Here is a 13,536-nt window from a genome sequence, read left to right as displayed (position 1 = left end):
AGAAGGTTTGTGATTTAAAACCACCCACCTCCTCTTTGGAATACGTTTTGGACATTTTGTGACAGGTCTTGAATGGTGAATATAATTGAGGGGCAAAGGTTTATGTATGTCTTGCTGTGGAGCATTGCCTAGTATAACTGGTGGAATGAAACTTTCAAAACTTGAACCTTCCATACAATATCCACAATTAACCATTTTGACTATTTAAATACCTGAGAGCTAATGGGATGTGTCACCGTAAATACATACCGACACCACTGGGTGGCAGTAGCTGAATCTATATTAAAGGGCTCCACTGTTGGGCTAAAGTAAAAGAAGAAGAGGTGGAAGTTGATCATTTGCAGGTAGCTTTCAGCTCTTCTGTAACGAAATACATTTTCATCTAAATCTATTGCTTTTTGGATAACATGTATGTGCGCACATAAGACATGAAGTACCTGTTTATGGATTGTCATTATATGGATTAGTTCAGTGGATGTAATCTTTATCAGAGATACCAGTCTGTTTAGCTAATGTTAGCTCGCTAGTTATGGTCGTCAACATTGCAAACAAGCCTTCTAAATATACGTTACCTATCTGACGGACCAACGAGGTGGTATTTTACCTGTTTAACCTTATTGCTACCCCCCTTTCACGCATTATTGAAAACGTATGGGCGAGATTGTACGTTTTTCTTTATGTTAAACACTTTCCTATGTAGGCAGTGTTGTTATGATTGCTAACAGGCAGCTGACCAGCAGCTAGCAGGCTGTTGAGCTAACTTTATAAGTAAAGTGACACGTGGATTTTGGCAAGGCAATGTTAAAGTAGGTATATTTGGATAATTAACTAGATCAATTTAATAATTTGGTTGGCAGGTCGGTGTTCCACATCTTATTTGACTGAAGTCACCAAGACGATTCAGCTGTCAACATGGTTAGTGTCTCTTGTCTTTTGAACATGATTTAATTAAGCTCAGTATTGCAGAAGTCTATTTATCTGTGCTGAGAATGAAGTCTATTTGCCCTCCTCCACTATAGGGTGAAAGGAAAGGAGTGAACAAGTACTACCCCCCTGATTTCGACCCAGTAAAGGTAAGAATAACAGATCACAGGAACAGGTCATAGGATGTAGTATTCTCAGATCAACATACATTTTCGTAACGTGTAAGTTGATACTAATGACTGTACTCATTTTACCCAATCAGCATGGCTCCATTAATGGATACAATAACAGCCACCCTCTCCGAGAGAGGGCAAGGAAGCTCTCCCAGGGCATCCTCATCATCAGGTGAGACACATCAGCTGCAAATTAAATTGTATTTGTTGACTTCATCTGTAGTGGTGATAGTCTGCAGTCTGTAATATGTAACCTAAAGTAACCTAAAGCTGTACTACTGGGTCTTGTTTCCTCTTTTTCAGATTTGAGATGCCCTACAATATTTGGTGTGATGGCTGTAAGAACCACATTGGCATGGGTGTTCGATATAATGCAGAGAAGAAGAAAGTGGGGAACTACTACACCACACCCATATACAGGTGAAGAGGATATGGTTACATTATTAATAGTGTTATTATTGTATTTTTAGTATTCATTGCAGACTAATGTATCACAACATTTTTTTGGTGAAAAAGGTAACCCAAGGGGTTTGATTTTATCGGTGCTGATCTCATGTTTGATGGGACCATTTCTAGCCCAGAACAAGCCCAGGCTTGTGTGTGTGTTTGTGCATATGTGTGCTTGTGCGTGTGTTTGAGCATGTGTGTGTGCTCTTGTGTTTCACTGGCCACAGGTTCAGGATGAAGTGTCACCTTTGTGTGAACTACATCGAGATGCAGACGGACCCTGCCAACTGTGACTATGTGATTGTGAGCGGCGCCCAGCGCAAGGAGGAGCGCTGGGACATGGCTGAGAACGAGCAGATCCTCACCACAGGTAGCGTCCACACTCAGTCCTCACCACAGGTAGCGTCCACTCTCCCCACGCTCCGTCCTCACCACAGGTAGCGTCCACTCTCCCCACGCTCCGTCCTCACCACAGGTAGCGTCCACGCTTAGTCCTCACCACAGGTAGCGTCCACACTCCTCAGTCCTCACCACAGGTAGCGTCCACACTCCTCAGTCCTCACCACAGGTAGCGTCCAAGCTTAGTCCTCACCACAGGTAGCGTCCAAGCTTAGTCCTCACCACAGGTAGCGTCCACACTCCTCACACTCAGTCCAGCTACATCCACCATACACATAACCCCACTACTTTATGAACATCTTGAGTTTTCAGCATTTGAGAAGGAATACTTGGAATTTGTTTAAAATGGTCAAAAAGGCAAAATCTCTCCAGACCATTATCAATCATGTATCCCTTTGCAGACTTGACCGTGCTCAACAGCCCAGCCCTCATTCACACATGGCAAAAGCACAGTGATGGGTTTCAGTGTTTACTGATACTGGGGTTATATCCAGCCTTACTCAATCAGTTCCTCATTCAAATGCAGTACTCTATTATATATATATATCGTTATATCTATCTCTCGCTCTCACACTATTCGCCTGTGTTTGTCTGTGTCTCTGTAGAGCACAGCGAGAAACAGAAGCTGGAGACGGATGCCATGTATAAGCTGGACCACGGTGGGAAGGACAAGGAGAAGCTGCGAGCGGCCCTGCCCTCCCTCAACGAGCTCCAGGACCACCAGTCCGCCTGGAAGGACGACTTCCAACTCAACAGCAGCCTCCGCAGAAAGTTCAGGGTGGGCATTTGTGTCCATTTAGTTCTCACATAATCTCCCCCCAGTTTCTTGTTGTTGTGCAAATGTTTTAAGTTTGTCTGCCTTTATTGATCGGCCATTCTGTGTCATCAGACAGACGGTGCAGCTTATCTGATTTCTCAGTGCCTTTGAAACCTCCCGTTAGGTCCATTCCGCGTGAAAAGACTCAGCAGCTGTAAATGTAAACTCCCTCTGGCATCACTGCACGGCTTCTGCTGGCTGTTGATTGTATGTCCCTCTGCCTCTGTTTTGGGCTTGGTCTGAGTCTGTCTTTCGTGTTTGTTTGTTTGTTTGTTTGTTTGTTGTTTGTCACAGGTTGAGAAGAAGGTGATAGTAGAGCAGGAGGAGAAGGACGATGCAGTGAGGAAGAGGACCAATCTGTCCATCTCGCTGGTTCCGGAGAAGGAGGAGGACAAGAAGCTAGCAGCGCTGCTCACCTTCCAAAGCCCTGACTGTGAGGACCATTGTTGTTTTATTTTCTTTATTTCTGTTTGTTTGTTTCTTTCTTTCGTTCGTTCATTCTTTCTTTCTATTTTGTTCTCTCTCTGTATTTCATTTTTATTTAGTTTTATATATTTTGCTTTGTTATTTATTTTATCTTTATTTATTGATTGGTTCTAATTACTTTATTTACTTTATTTTATTATAATCTAATGTTTTAGGAAGGACTGGACCCTTGAGTACTTCCATGTGTCCTTGTAGTTGCCTGTATAATGAATGTTAAGATGGATGATGCGTGACAAGTGCCTGTCTGTTTCTACATGTGTTGTCTATGAGGACTCGTTCTGCACACTAGATTTACTTATGGCTACAAATAAAGTAACCTGTACCTGAACCATGTGTTCTGTTCTTTCCCTTCTCAGCCTACGACGACCGGCAGCAGAGCAAGCGTAAGGAGATCTCCTCCCGCTCGTGGTTCACCTCCCCCGCCGCTCCACCAGGGAGCGCTGCAGGCAGCCTCCTGCAGAAGCTGAGCCAGCAGGGCAAAGGGGCGGCCGCCACCAAGGCCCTCAGCAGCTCCCCGGCCTCCAGCGCCCTGAGCCTGGTGCGCAGACGCACCGAGGAGCCCCGGCCCGAGATATCGGCGGCGGCAGCCACTACCCAGCGTCGAAGCTCAGACCCTGGGAATAGTTCTACAGCGGCTGCCTCTTGCACCACAGGAGGGAACCATTCGCACGAGACGGGGGAATCCACAGGGACAAATTTGAACGTGACACAGATTCATCTGGAAGGAAAGGAGACGTTCAGGTGTGTAAATGCAAGTGGAGAGACGACCTCAAATGGCGTGACGGGAAGATGGGCACCTGGAGGGGATTGTGGGACAGATGGAGATCACGCAAGGAGCTCCTGTCTCGTCCGGTCTCTAGTAGCGGACTACAGTGACTCTGATCCAGACAGTGACGCGAGTGAACCATAGCCATCAGAGGACATCACAATGCTCACTATTGATTGTCTCTGTAATGCTGCATTCCAAACAACTCGAACGTCGGAGGTCGGACTTCAATTCCAACCTTCAAGTTGGGGTAGATCGACTTAGACCGAGTTCAGAAGTGAGAACTCTGACACTCGACTTCTCCGTTCCAGTTTGTCTGGAATGAAATTGGGAGATTTCAACAAGGAAATATATGACTTCCGAGTTGTCTGGGATGCTGTGCTTTTGTGTGCTGTGTCAAGTAGTACCACGCGTTAAATCTGTCCGTCAGAATCAGGTGGGGGTGTGGCTGTTGATAATAAACTGATAATGTAAGCTCGGAGAGAGAAGTCTGGCTTCACAATCAAACCATATGCTGAACATTTGACTAAGGTCTAAACACACTTTTGGGGCAATTGGGGATACATGATGTCAAAATGCCACTTAATCACTCTGTGAATTTGTCTCAGTCTCTGTTCTGTTCACTCAGTACGTTAAGAGAAAGGGCTTTTTTTGTAAATATACTGTTGTCTGTTGTAAGACAAGGTACCGGTGTTGTAAGTATACAGTGATTCCAATTAAATCTCAAGCCAATCCAAGATGTCCCCCTTTTGCTAGATGTCCTCCTTTAGCTAGAGAATGGCCATGTGTGATGAACATTTGATTGTCAGAATAAAGCTGTCTGTTCAGACAACGTGTTTGGAGTTTGTGTAACCAGCCAGTCTAGTCAGATCTGAGGGGAGGAGTGTGCCTTGAATGTGTCCCAATACAGATGACGGCTAGTGTGAATGACAATTGCCAGGGCAAACTCTGAGGGAAGCCCCTGGCTGAGGGTGCAGATCGGGGTGGGACTATTGCAACTGCAGTCCCAAAGCTAATGTTAGTTGAGTAAATTGATTGAGTGTTTGGTCCGGCCCAGTGTTTAAAGGAGAATTCCGGTGTGCTATTGACCTAAAGTGTATTGAAACATGATACCGAATGTGAACGTATGTATGTCTCATAGCCCATCTTGGCTTGTCCCCTGCACTCCAAAATCTGGCGCTAGTTAGCCGATGCTACCAACAGCTTTTTCAATAGTGGTGCTTCGGCATCTGGCTAGCCATGCAAATAAATCACTGTTTTACACCCATTTACGAGGCCACACTACATTGGTAGACTTCCGAGGGCCCTGACATTTAAAACGAGACATTGAGAACTTTGAAAAAGCACTGGTAGTTTACTTACAAGACGGTTTATACAGACGGTATCTTCACAAAGTTTAGCGTTTGCAGCCATCTTGAATTTAGTCATGATAAGTCGAGCGACGAGTAAGAATGAACAGGTATGATAAGGGATCAGATTCCTAAAGTAATTCAGTGGAAATGCATGGATTCCAGTTGCTGCTACTGGAAGAAACTGGAATCCATGCATTTAAAACAGTGATTTATTTGCATGGCTAGCCCGATGCCGAAGCACCACTATTGAAAAAGCTGTTGGTAGCATCGGCTAACTAGCGCCAGATTTTGGAGTGCAGGGGACAAGCCGAGATGGACTATGAGACATACGTTCACACTCGGTATCATGTTTCAATACACTTTAGGTCAATATCACACCGGAATTCTCCTTTAAATTAAATGGATAGGACCACAGATACTGGTTACTTTTATTGTAGCCAGGCCACACCCACCTATATCTCTTCTCAGGGAGATGCTAGTCTGGAACACCATGATTCTCTTAACATTTCCATTAGAGGACAAGCCAATCAGCGACGAGAGGGGATGACGCTATCAAAACTGGCTTTGGTAAATGGTAGTAGCATCGCCTGCAAACATTGAAAATTGCTTCATTTATGTAGAGTAAAAGATCTACATACACTGTTTCCTGACTGACAACCCTTTCTTATACAGTCTATGCTGACAACGTGGTTTATTGACAGTTTGTAAAGTTTAGGCAAAGTAGAAAGTAACGCTAGGAATCCCTGATCAATGTGATTGGTTAGGCTGGATCAATGATTTCAGAGTTAGCCCAAAACCTACACCAGTCACAATTCTATAGTTGGAAAAATGTTCTAATCGCGAGCTCCCAGAATATATTCACTAAGTGAGTGAATCTTAAATGGCTATTATTTCTGGAAATTAATGATTTTAAATTCATGTCCATTTTCAGCAAGTCCCATTTTCAGCAACCGGTCAGTATTTAATTGTCCAACTTCACCTTCCCAGGGGGTTGCATGTTGCATGTGATGAGCAAAGCATGAACACAGTTTTTAGTAATAAAATAATTTTATTCACTAATGAGAATAGTGTAACACTTTAGTTTAGGGAGCACATATTATTAATATACATGACTAATATGTGTATGTATTAGTGCTCAAGAAGGTCTGTATTAAGTATTAATTATTTAATGAACAATGTCTTAATCTTAATCAATTATTTATTCTAATCCTTAATAAACAGCTATTTGGTGTTGATGTAAGGTTACTGGTATACAGTATGGCTCAAAAATACAGAATTCTCGGACTCAAATAAACTCCTAATACAATGTCTGAATATGTGACTTACAATGACAGAATAGTAACATATTATGACAATGTATTAGAAGGCTACAGAGTTTCTATTTTCATCCGTACTATATATCAACAACCTTAGATCAAGACCAACTAAAATAAATCACTTATTGAGTAAGAACACATTGCTGAATAAAGACTTAATAAATGTGTAGTGTTTAAGACAGACCTTATTGACCACTAATACATACACACGTTACTTATGTATTAATGGTTAATTAATGGTTCCGTAGAAATAAAGGTAATGTCAAAATTAATTCATGTTTTTAAAGTTTTTTTAAAGTTTGTTTTTTTAGTGACTTCTAGAGAGCCTCAGCGCGCCTCCCTCTGAGTCACTGGAGGATGCCCGAAATCTCAACGCCTTCCTTATCTTCTGCAGAAAGCCCTTCAGTCCCTTCTTCTTGGTGGACTTGAGACTCTCTGACAAAAGAAGTAGTTGCAGATATTAAAATGCACATGCATGTGCAAGATAAGAAATAAAATGATGTTCTATATGGATGTCTGCAACTTACCAGATGGCAGTGCTGCATGATTCTGGACATCTTTTGAGTCATTGGATGTTACTGTCATTGCTTTGTCTTGTGCACACTGAGAACAAAATTTAAATCAAGTTAATGATGATTGGTTAATGTCATAACCACAACCAAAACTACAAGGAAATTAAGCAACACATATAATTATTTTCAAAAGACCTTTTAGAATGGTATAGAACCTACCACATGATGATTCTTCTCAATGTCTTGAGCCTCATCCTCCATCTCCCAATCTGGAACTTCTGGGCACAATTCAGGTCTCGTGCACTCAGAAAGGAGAAACGCAGACGGGGGCTGTGCTGCAGGTGAGACGTCTGCAACCAGGAGCTCAGAAGGAGGCTTCACTGCTCGGACTGCAGCTGAGGCATTGGGTAAGGCAAACCCAGGAGGAGGCTTCACTGCTCGGACTGCAGCTGAGGCATTGGGTAAGGCAAACCCAGGAGGAGGTTTCACTGCAGGCAATGCGTCCGTTATAGTAAAACCAGGAAGTGGCTTCACTGCAGGTGAAGGGCTGGGCAGAGCAAACCCAGGAGGTGGTCGTACTGCAGGTGATGTTACAGGCAAAGGGAACCCTGGTGGGGGTTTGACTGCAGGGGATGCATCAGGTAGAGTAAAACCATGAGGTGGCTTCACTGCAGGCGATGCATCTGGAAGCAGGAACCCAGGAGGTGGCTTCACTGCAGCTGAGATGGCAGGAGGTACAGTAAAACCTGGTGGTGGCTTCACTACAGCTGAGGAGGCAGGCAGATCAAACCCAGGAGGTGGCTTCACTGCAGGTGATATGGCAGGCTGATCAAACCGAGGAGGTGGCTTCACTACAGGTGAAGTGGCAGGAAGATCAAATCCAGGTGGTGGTCTCATGACAGCTGAGGTGGCAGGAGGTACCGTAAAACCTGGTGGTGGCTTCACTGCAGGTGAAGTGGCAGGTAGATGAAACCCTGGTGGTGGTCTCACTGCAGCTGAGGTGGCAGGAGGTACAGTAAAACCTGGTGGTGGCTTCACAACAGGTGATGCATCAGGTAGATGAAACCCTGGTGGTGGTCTCACTGCAGCTGAGGTGGCAGGAGGTACAGTAAAACCTGGTGGTGGCTTCACAACAGGTGATGCATCAGGTAGTGTGAATCCAGGAGGTGGCTTCACAACAGGTGGTGCATCAGGTAGAGTGAATCCAGGAGGTGGCTTCACAACAGGTGGTGCATCAGGTAGAGTGAATCCAGGAGGTGGCTTCACAACAGGTGGTGCATCAGGTAGAGTGAATCCAGGAGGTGGCTGTGGTGCACTTGAGGTAGGTGCCTCCTTGTGTTCCTCACAGGAGATGTTATCAAGTAGTGTCACGTAATCCTGCAGAGTTGTTGTAATCATGGTACTGATCATATAGCTCTGATGTTTATCCATCACTAATGTGTGTAACTGGTCCTGAACGTCATACAACGGGAAGGACTCTGCGTATTGATTGTAAACCATGTCACCTAGTTGTTCGATCGTATCCGATGAGAGATCTTTGAGGTGACAGGAAAGATAATTGGCTTCCTGGGACTGGATAAGAGTCACTTTGGTGAGAAAACGAATCTGGTCCACCAGTAGAAGGCATATGATTAGGTCATCCTTATCCGCCATCGTTACTGCGACAAGGGCATGGACAAATCTTGCCACTACACCACATATGACCTTTTCCAGGTCAGGGCAAGGTGGCAGCTCAAATGGCAGTGTCTCCATTTTCCTATTGCGGCATACCATCTCAAGTTGGACAGACACCAGACGGCCAATGTCTCTGGACACCATCCTGTTCTTATTGGATAATGCCTCCATGAGAGATTTCATGCTGCTATACATTATCAATACATCTTTACAGATGGAGTTCACCATACAAACCACCTCATTCATGTTGAAATAACAATTGACTTTAGCTTTCTTCTTTGTGACTTTCACACCAGAGTGAGACAGTCTGTTTACCACATGCTCAATCATTGGCCAATTATGAGCTTCGAATGTAAATCCTGTGTCTTCCTGAGAGTACATCTGCAGCAACACAAGTGTCAAAACTGAAGTCACTGCCTCAATGTGAATCACCAGCTTCTGAGCAGTAGTTGGTGAACTCTTGTAGTCACTAGCGATCAGGAACAGTCTCAAGATGGAGGGTGGTTGTGAAGGCCTTTGAAAAGACATCTGAAAAAGCCTGGTAACTTTCACTGACACAAAGTCAATGACGGTGGCCATTAGAGTCTCATCGCCGGTGCACAAGAACTTCTTCATGGCATCAGCAGTATACATGGCCTTCACAAGCTTGTGATGGATGGAGTGGGTCATCCTAGCAGCCGCTGGACGGGAGTAGTGTGCTTGTAGGTTTGACATCTGTAAAGTAGAGGACAACCTCCTCAGCACTGCACGGGCAATATCCACGGACAGCTCTGTCAGCTGCATGGAGGACCCATGGTAAGCAGTGCCACTGGGATCTGTCTTCATGGTGTAGATCAGTCTGGTGACCAGGTCCGCCACCACCTCTAGCCGGGTGTGTAGACGAGAGCACTGATAATACTGGAGCTCAATCTCAAGGTCACTCAAGATTCTCCTCAGAAGATGAATCTTGAGGTCATCTGGGCGCTTCTCAGGTGACTCTCTGTTGGCAAAAAGAGATTGTGTGAAATTCTGCTTTTTTCAACAACATGTCATTTTGTTAATAATAATAATACAATAATAACAATGCAGGCAGGGGAAAGATGGAGTCACATTACAGTGACTTTAAACATCATTCACATGTGGAGTGGGATACAGACCATCACAGACTATATGGAAGAGGGCTAGAGGGCTTTGTGATTACTGTTTTGGATGTGCACACCATAATACCACTAGCCACTTTAGTTTATATTTTCTGTATCTTACTTGCACTTCAGACTGAAAATTACCATGTAATTCAGTACTGTTTTGGAATTCCATTTGAACTTACTATGCAAAGTGGAGTTGACTTACACTGATTGAGACTATTGAATTTCATATCATACTAATGATGATACTTTGCCATTATATGACAGCAAACTTAACTTGAACTTGAAACTTATAGCTAAATACACTCAAGGTGCCGTATTTCTGAGTCAATAGTTGATCACTGAATGTGACTCACAGATCAGACGGAGCTGAGGGGACATGTTGTTCACAATCCTGCAGCTCATTGCCCTCACGAGACACACTGGACAGATGTCTGACGATCAGCTCTCTCCTGACCTCCTGCTCAATGTCCTGCATCCTGAGATGGGCATTGACCTGCCAGGCCTAAAATGACACATTAATCTTTAATTATTATCAGCTCAAAAGGACTACAGATCCTGAATGTGTATTCGACAGTAGCCTATGCATAACAAGTCATATTTTTGACATGGAAAAGCTTTTCAGCCCCTGTAATGGATTAGCCTAACTAGGCTATAAAGTAGTTATCTAACTTACCAGCCAGGTTTCGTCATCACATGACTCCTTTAACTCAGGGAACCTAAACAATAATCAGAGAGGTGTCATGTTCTGTTCTTATTTATTTTTCAATGAAATTGTTTCTTTCCATTTTAAGCACTAGACCTCTGATATTACTAACCAGTCTTTGAACATCTTCCTCTCATGGCGGAAAAACCATTCCATGACATCCTCAACTGTAATATGGGCGTTCACTGAGCCCTGCTCCTGAAGATTCAAGAACAGTCTCAGGAGTACCTTCTATGAGAGAAAAGTAAAACAGGGGTAAGAAGACATAGCCAATATATTGTGTTGTTCATGTTCACGTTTTTTTTTTCCTTAAACAGAGGAACTTTACTTTTTCGTTGTAGGACACCCTGTCCAGACAGAAGCCAGCCTTCTTCTTGTAGCACAAGCAGTACGGCAGACACTAATACAGAGGAAAACCCATAATCAGACGATTTTAGTTTTTACTTTCAACATCAATGTTAGCATCATGTTCCATAGCTAAACTTTGATCCAACTTAACGTGATGACAGTAGGCCTACCACTGATAAGGGACGCAACAATATATGCTATAAACTGCACTGTAATGTTGGAAAATAAAACTAAAAGTCTAACTTGGTGGGATAGCTAATTTTTAGATTTTAAGCTAACGTTAGGCCACATTTGCGTTCAAACCTGACACAAGACCACGGAATTGGCAGATAAGTGCCAAATTACATCAATATTAATTACCTCCGATCTGTCCTGCATACTGTGTAGCGTTTTTTTCTGACCAGACAAAAGTCCTTATGCAAAGTGAGGAGAAAAGTCGATAATTTTTTCTTCGAGAAAATCTGTATTGCCGCTCGTCGAAATTGTTTTGCAAAAGTAATGTTTTCTGCAACATTCCAAATATCAAACATTCCATTACTATAGAAACGAACAGAACAGTTTGACACGGCGCGTTTTTAGAACAATTTGACGCCATGACGTCATTGACTAGCAATGTCTTTTTAGCCCACTACATGTTATGGTTTAAGTTCAAGTTCATATAGCAAACTACACTATTACGGTATAGGTCATTCAATGCGCGTTGTATTCTTGGGTTGGGAGTTGGAGTAGGCCTAAATCTTAAGAGTTTAAGAGTTTAAAAGAATATTTATTTCTGGCTGAAAATATTATGGTAGACAGCTGTTTAGGGACCATTGCCAAGTCAAGTCAAGTCAGTTTTATTTGTATAGCGCATTTAACGTGCACAGAGTGCAACCCAAAGCGCTCCACATGTAGGCTAAGACATTGTCATTGACACATAGACTAACAAAGACAAAATAGCGGACGGAGCGGCGTAGTCGCCAGCAAAGATTCTAGAACAGAGCTCTGTTCTAGAATCTTTGGTCGCCAGCGTACCCGTGACACCAAGACATAGAACTACATTTAAGGAATAACAAACACAAAAGATGCCGGACGGAGCGGCGTAGTCGCCAGCGTACCCGTGACACCAAGACATACAAGACAGACAACAAATAAATTAATAAATAAAATTAAAAATAAAACTAGACTGCATTTCCGGCGGGAACTGCGAAAGTGTGCTTGCCCTGGTCCGGTTAGCAACGTGAGCGGACAGTGGCATACGCTATGCTGAACCTGGCTTGATCCAGGCATTGTAACAGTGCCTTTCAATGTTGGAGCAGTGGCAATATCTCAAAAGCTCTAGGAGAGGGCTATTCAACTATTGGCTTGGGGGTTGAATGCGATTTGTTGGATTTTACCTTTGGCCTGCCTTCGAATTTAGCTTCTATGACTGAGATCAAATCAATAAAATAAAATGACAGCAGTGATTGAAATGACAGCAGTGAAATGATGCGTCTTGCGCCTCTCAAACTGGGCTATCGGGTAACCTACAGTACAACAGAAATTATGAAATATGACCAAGGCATTAAAAAGCTGCTTGTTTGTCAGGATACTTTTTCACTGATTTATTTTAAAAAAAATATGAGCTATGAGTGTGAATGTTATATATTCCATCCCACAAATTATGTTTTACTGGTTTATTTCACAAATAATCTATATAGATTTGCTCTATAAAGACCTTATGTCTGTTTGGGATTGTTTTGTGAGCCTGGGGTTGTTTTGAGAGCCTATTGATGTAGCCTATCTCAGAATAAAGGAATACTTCATATTACTCTAAACCACCGTCTGTAAATCAACTGTATACTACTGTCTACATTGCACTATATTTCTTGACCTGTCTCTGTATGTTTCATCACCTTTCTATACTTTGCCTCACATTGCAACACAGCTCAGATCTTTGGTTGCTATGAAGGCCAGTCGTTCTAAATGGATGGTTGCTATGGCCAAAGGCCAGTTCTATCTCTGCCGTTGTCAAGCGGGCATATCGTAGAATTCTGATTAACCTTATCTTAAAACATCTCTATTTTACTTAGCCCACTTCCATACAGTGGGTCCCATTAAGAAGTGGCCACTTCATTCACGCTTACCGTGATACACACAGCAGCATTAAATTAATCTGTCACCATACGCCTATGCCTACGTTTGCAAAGAAAACATTTTAATTTGATTCACATGAAACGTTACATTTCATGTACATGTTGACAATGAGTAGGCTAGTTTTGGTTGTTGGTGGTGCTATTGCATCCCTTAGTTATGCCTACAATGCAAGTTCCCTCGCGATTGGAAGCTCCTGTAGACAATAGTAGACGCATTTCAAAACATCGCGTTAGGAGTCCTTGCCACTTCTTTTAAGCTGTCACAGACGTAGGTGCTACTTTTAGGGCTAAAGTGCTTCGTGAATTACTGTTAGTAAAAAAAAAATAGCAGTCCTAAAGTTACACGTGACGAAGTTACGAGTGCAAGTATCTCATATC

At 43.1% G+C, this 13,536-nt stretch overlaps 2 protein-coding genes across 3 annotated transcripts; one reads left to right on the top strand and one right to left on the bottom strand.

Moving 5' to 3' along the window:
- The first annotated feature begins 273 nt into the window (after positions 1 to 273).
- Positions 274 to 4,841, top strand: yju2b (YJU2 splicing factor homolog B). Its single transcript, XM_042105583.1, has 9 exons — positions 274 to 344; positions 858 to 915; positions 1,020 to 1,073; positions 1,187 to 1,269; positions 1,401 to 1,517; positions 1,772 to 1,914; positions 2,549 to 2,721; positions 3,055 to 3,193; positions 3,603 to 4,841. Exons 2-9 carry the CDS (start codon positions 913 to 915, stop codon positions 4,154 to 4,156), a joined length of 1,266 nt encoding a protein of 421 aa, XP_041961517.1. The 5' UTR covers positions 274 to 344; positions 858 to 912; the 3' UTR covers positions 4,157 to 4,841.
- Positions 4,842 to 6,502: 1,661 nt separating this feature from the next.
- Positions 6,503 to 11,794, bottom strand: LOC121719298. 2 transcript variants are annotated; one of them, XM_042104774.1, is made up of 8 exons: positions 11,405 to 11,794; positions 11,025 to 11,096; positions 10,809 to 10,927; positions 10,667 to 10,709; positions 10,347 to 10,495; positions 7,412 to 9,845; positions 7,208 to 7,283; positions 6,503 to 7,115 (listed from the first exon to the last, which is right to left on the bottom strand). In XM_042104774.1, the coding sequence occupies exons 1-8, from the start codon at positions 11,420 to 11,422 to the stop codon at positions 6,988 to 6,990; spliced, it is 3,039 nt and encodes a 1,012-aa protein (XP_041960708.1). In that variant the 5' UTR covers positions 11,423 to 11,794; the 3' UTR covers positions 6,503 to 6,987. The 2 variants fall into 2 exon arrangements, with proteins under 2 accessions (XP_041960708.1, XP_041960709.1); XM_042104775.1 differs by lacking the exon at positions 11,405 to 11,794 and having other exon boundaries at positions 11,020 to 11,078.
- Positions 11,795 to 13,536: the final 1,742 nt, after the last annotated feature.

The sequence above is a fragment of the Alosa sapidissima genome, chromosome 9 (assembly GCF_018492685.1).
Source record: "Alosa sapidissima isolate fAloSap1 chromosome 9, fAloSap1.pri, whole genome shotgun sequence".
NCBI lineage: Eukaryota > Metazoa > Chordata > Actinopteri > Clupeiformes > Clupeidae > Alosa > Alosa sapidissima.
This window is presented reverse-complemented; position numbering and strand designations above follow the sequence as displayed.

Excerpts from the sequence above, each read along its gene's own strand:
- LOC121719298 (XM_042104774.1), bottom strand. Across the intron at positions 10,928-11,024 it reads GGGTGTCCTACAACGAAAAA|AAGGTACTCCTGAGACTGTT; the intron begins GTAAAGTTCCTC and ends TTTCTCTCATAG. Across the intron at positions 7,116-7,207 it reads TCATGCAGCACTGCCATCTG|AGAGTCTCAAGTCCACCAAG; the intron begins GTAAGTTGCAGA and ends TTCTTTTGTCAG.
- yju2b (XM_042105583.1), top strand. Across the intron at positions 1,074-1,186 it reads CTGATTTCGACCCAGTAAAG|CATGGCTCCATTAATGGATA; the intron begins GTAAGAATAACA and ends TTACCCAATCAG. Across the intron at positions 1,270-1,400 it reads CAGGGCATCCTCATCATCAG|ATTTGAGATGCCCTACAATA; the intron begins GTGAGACACATC and ends CCTCTTTTTCAG.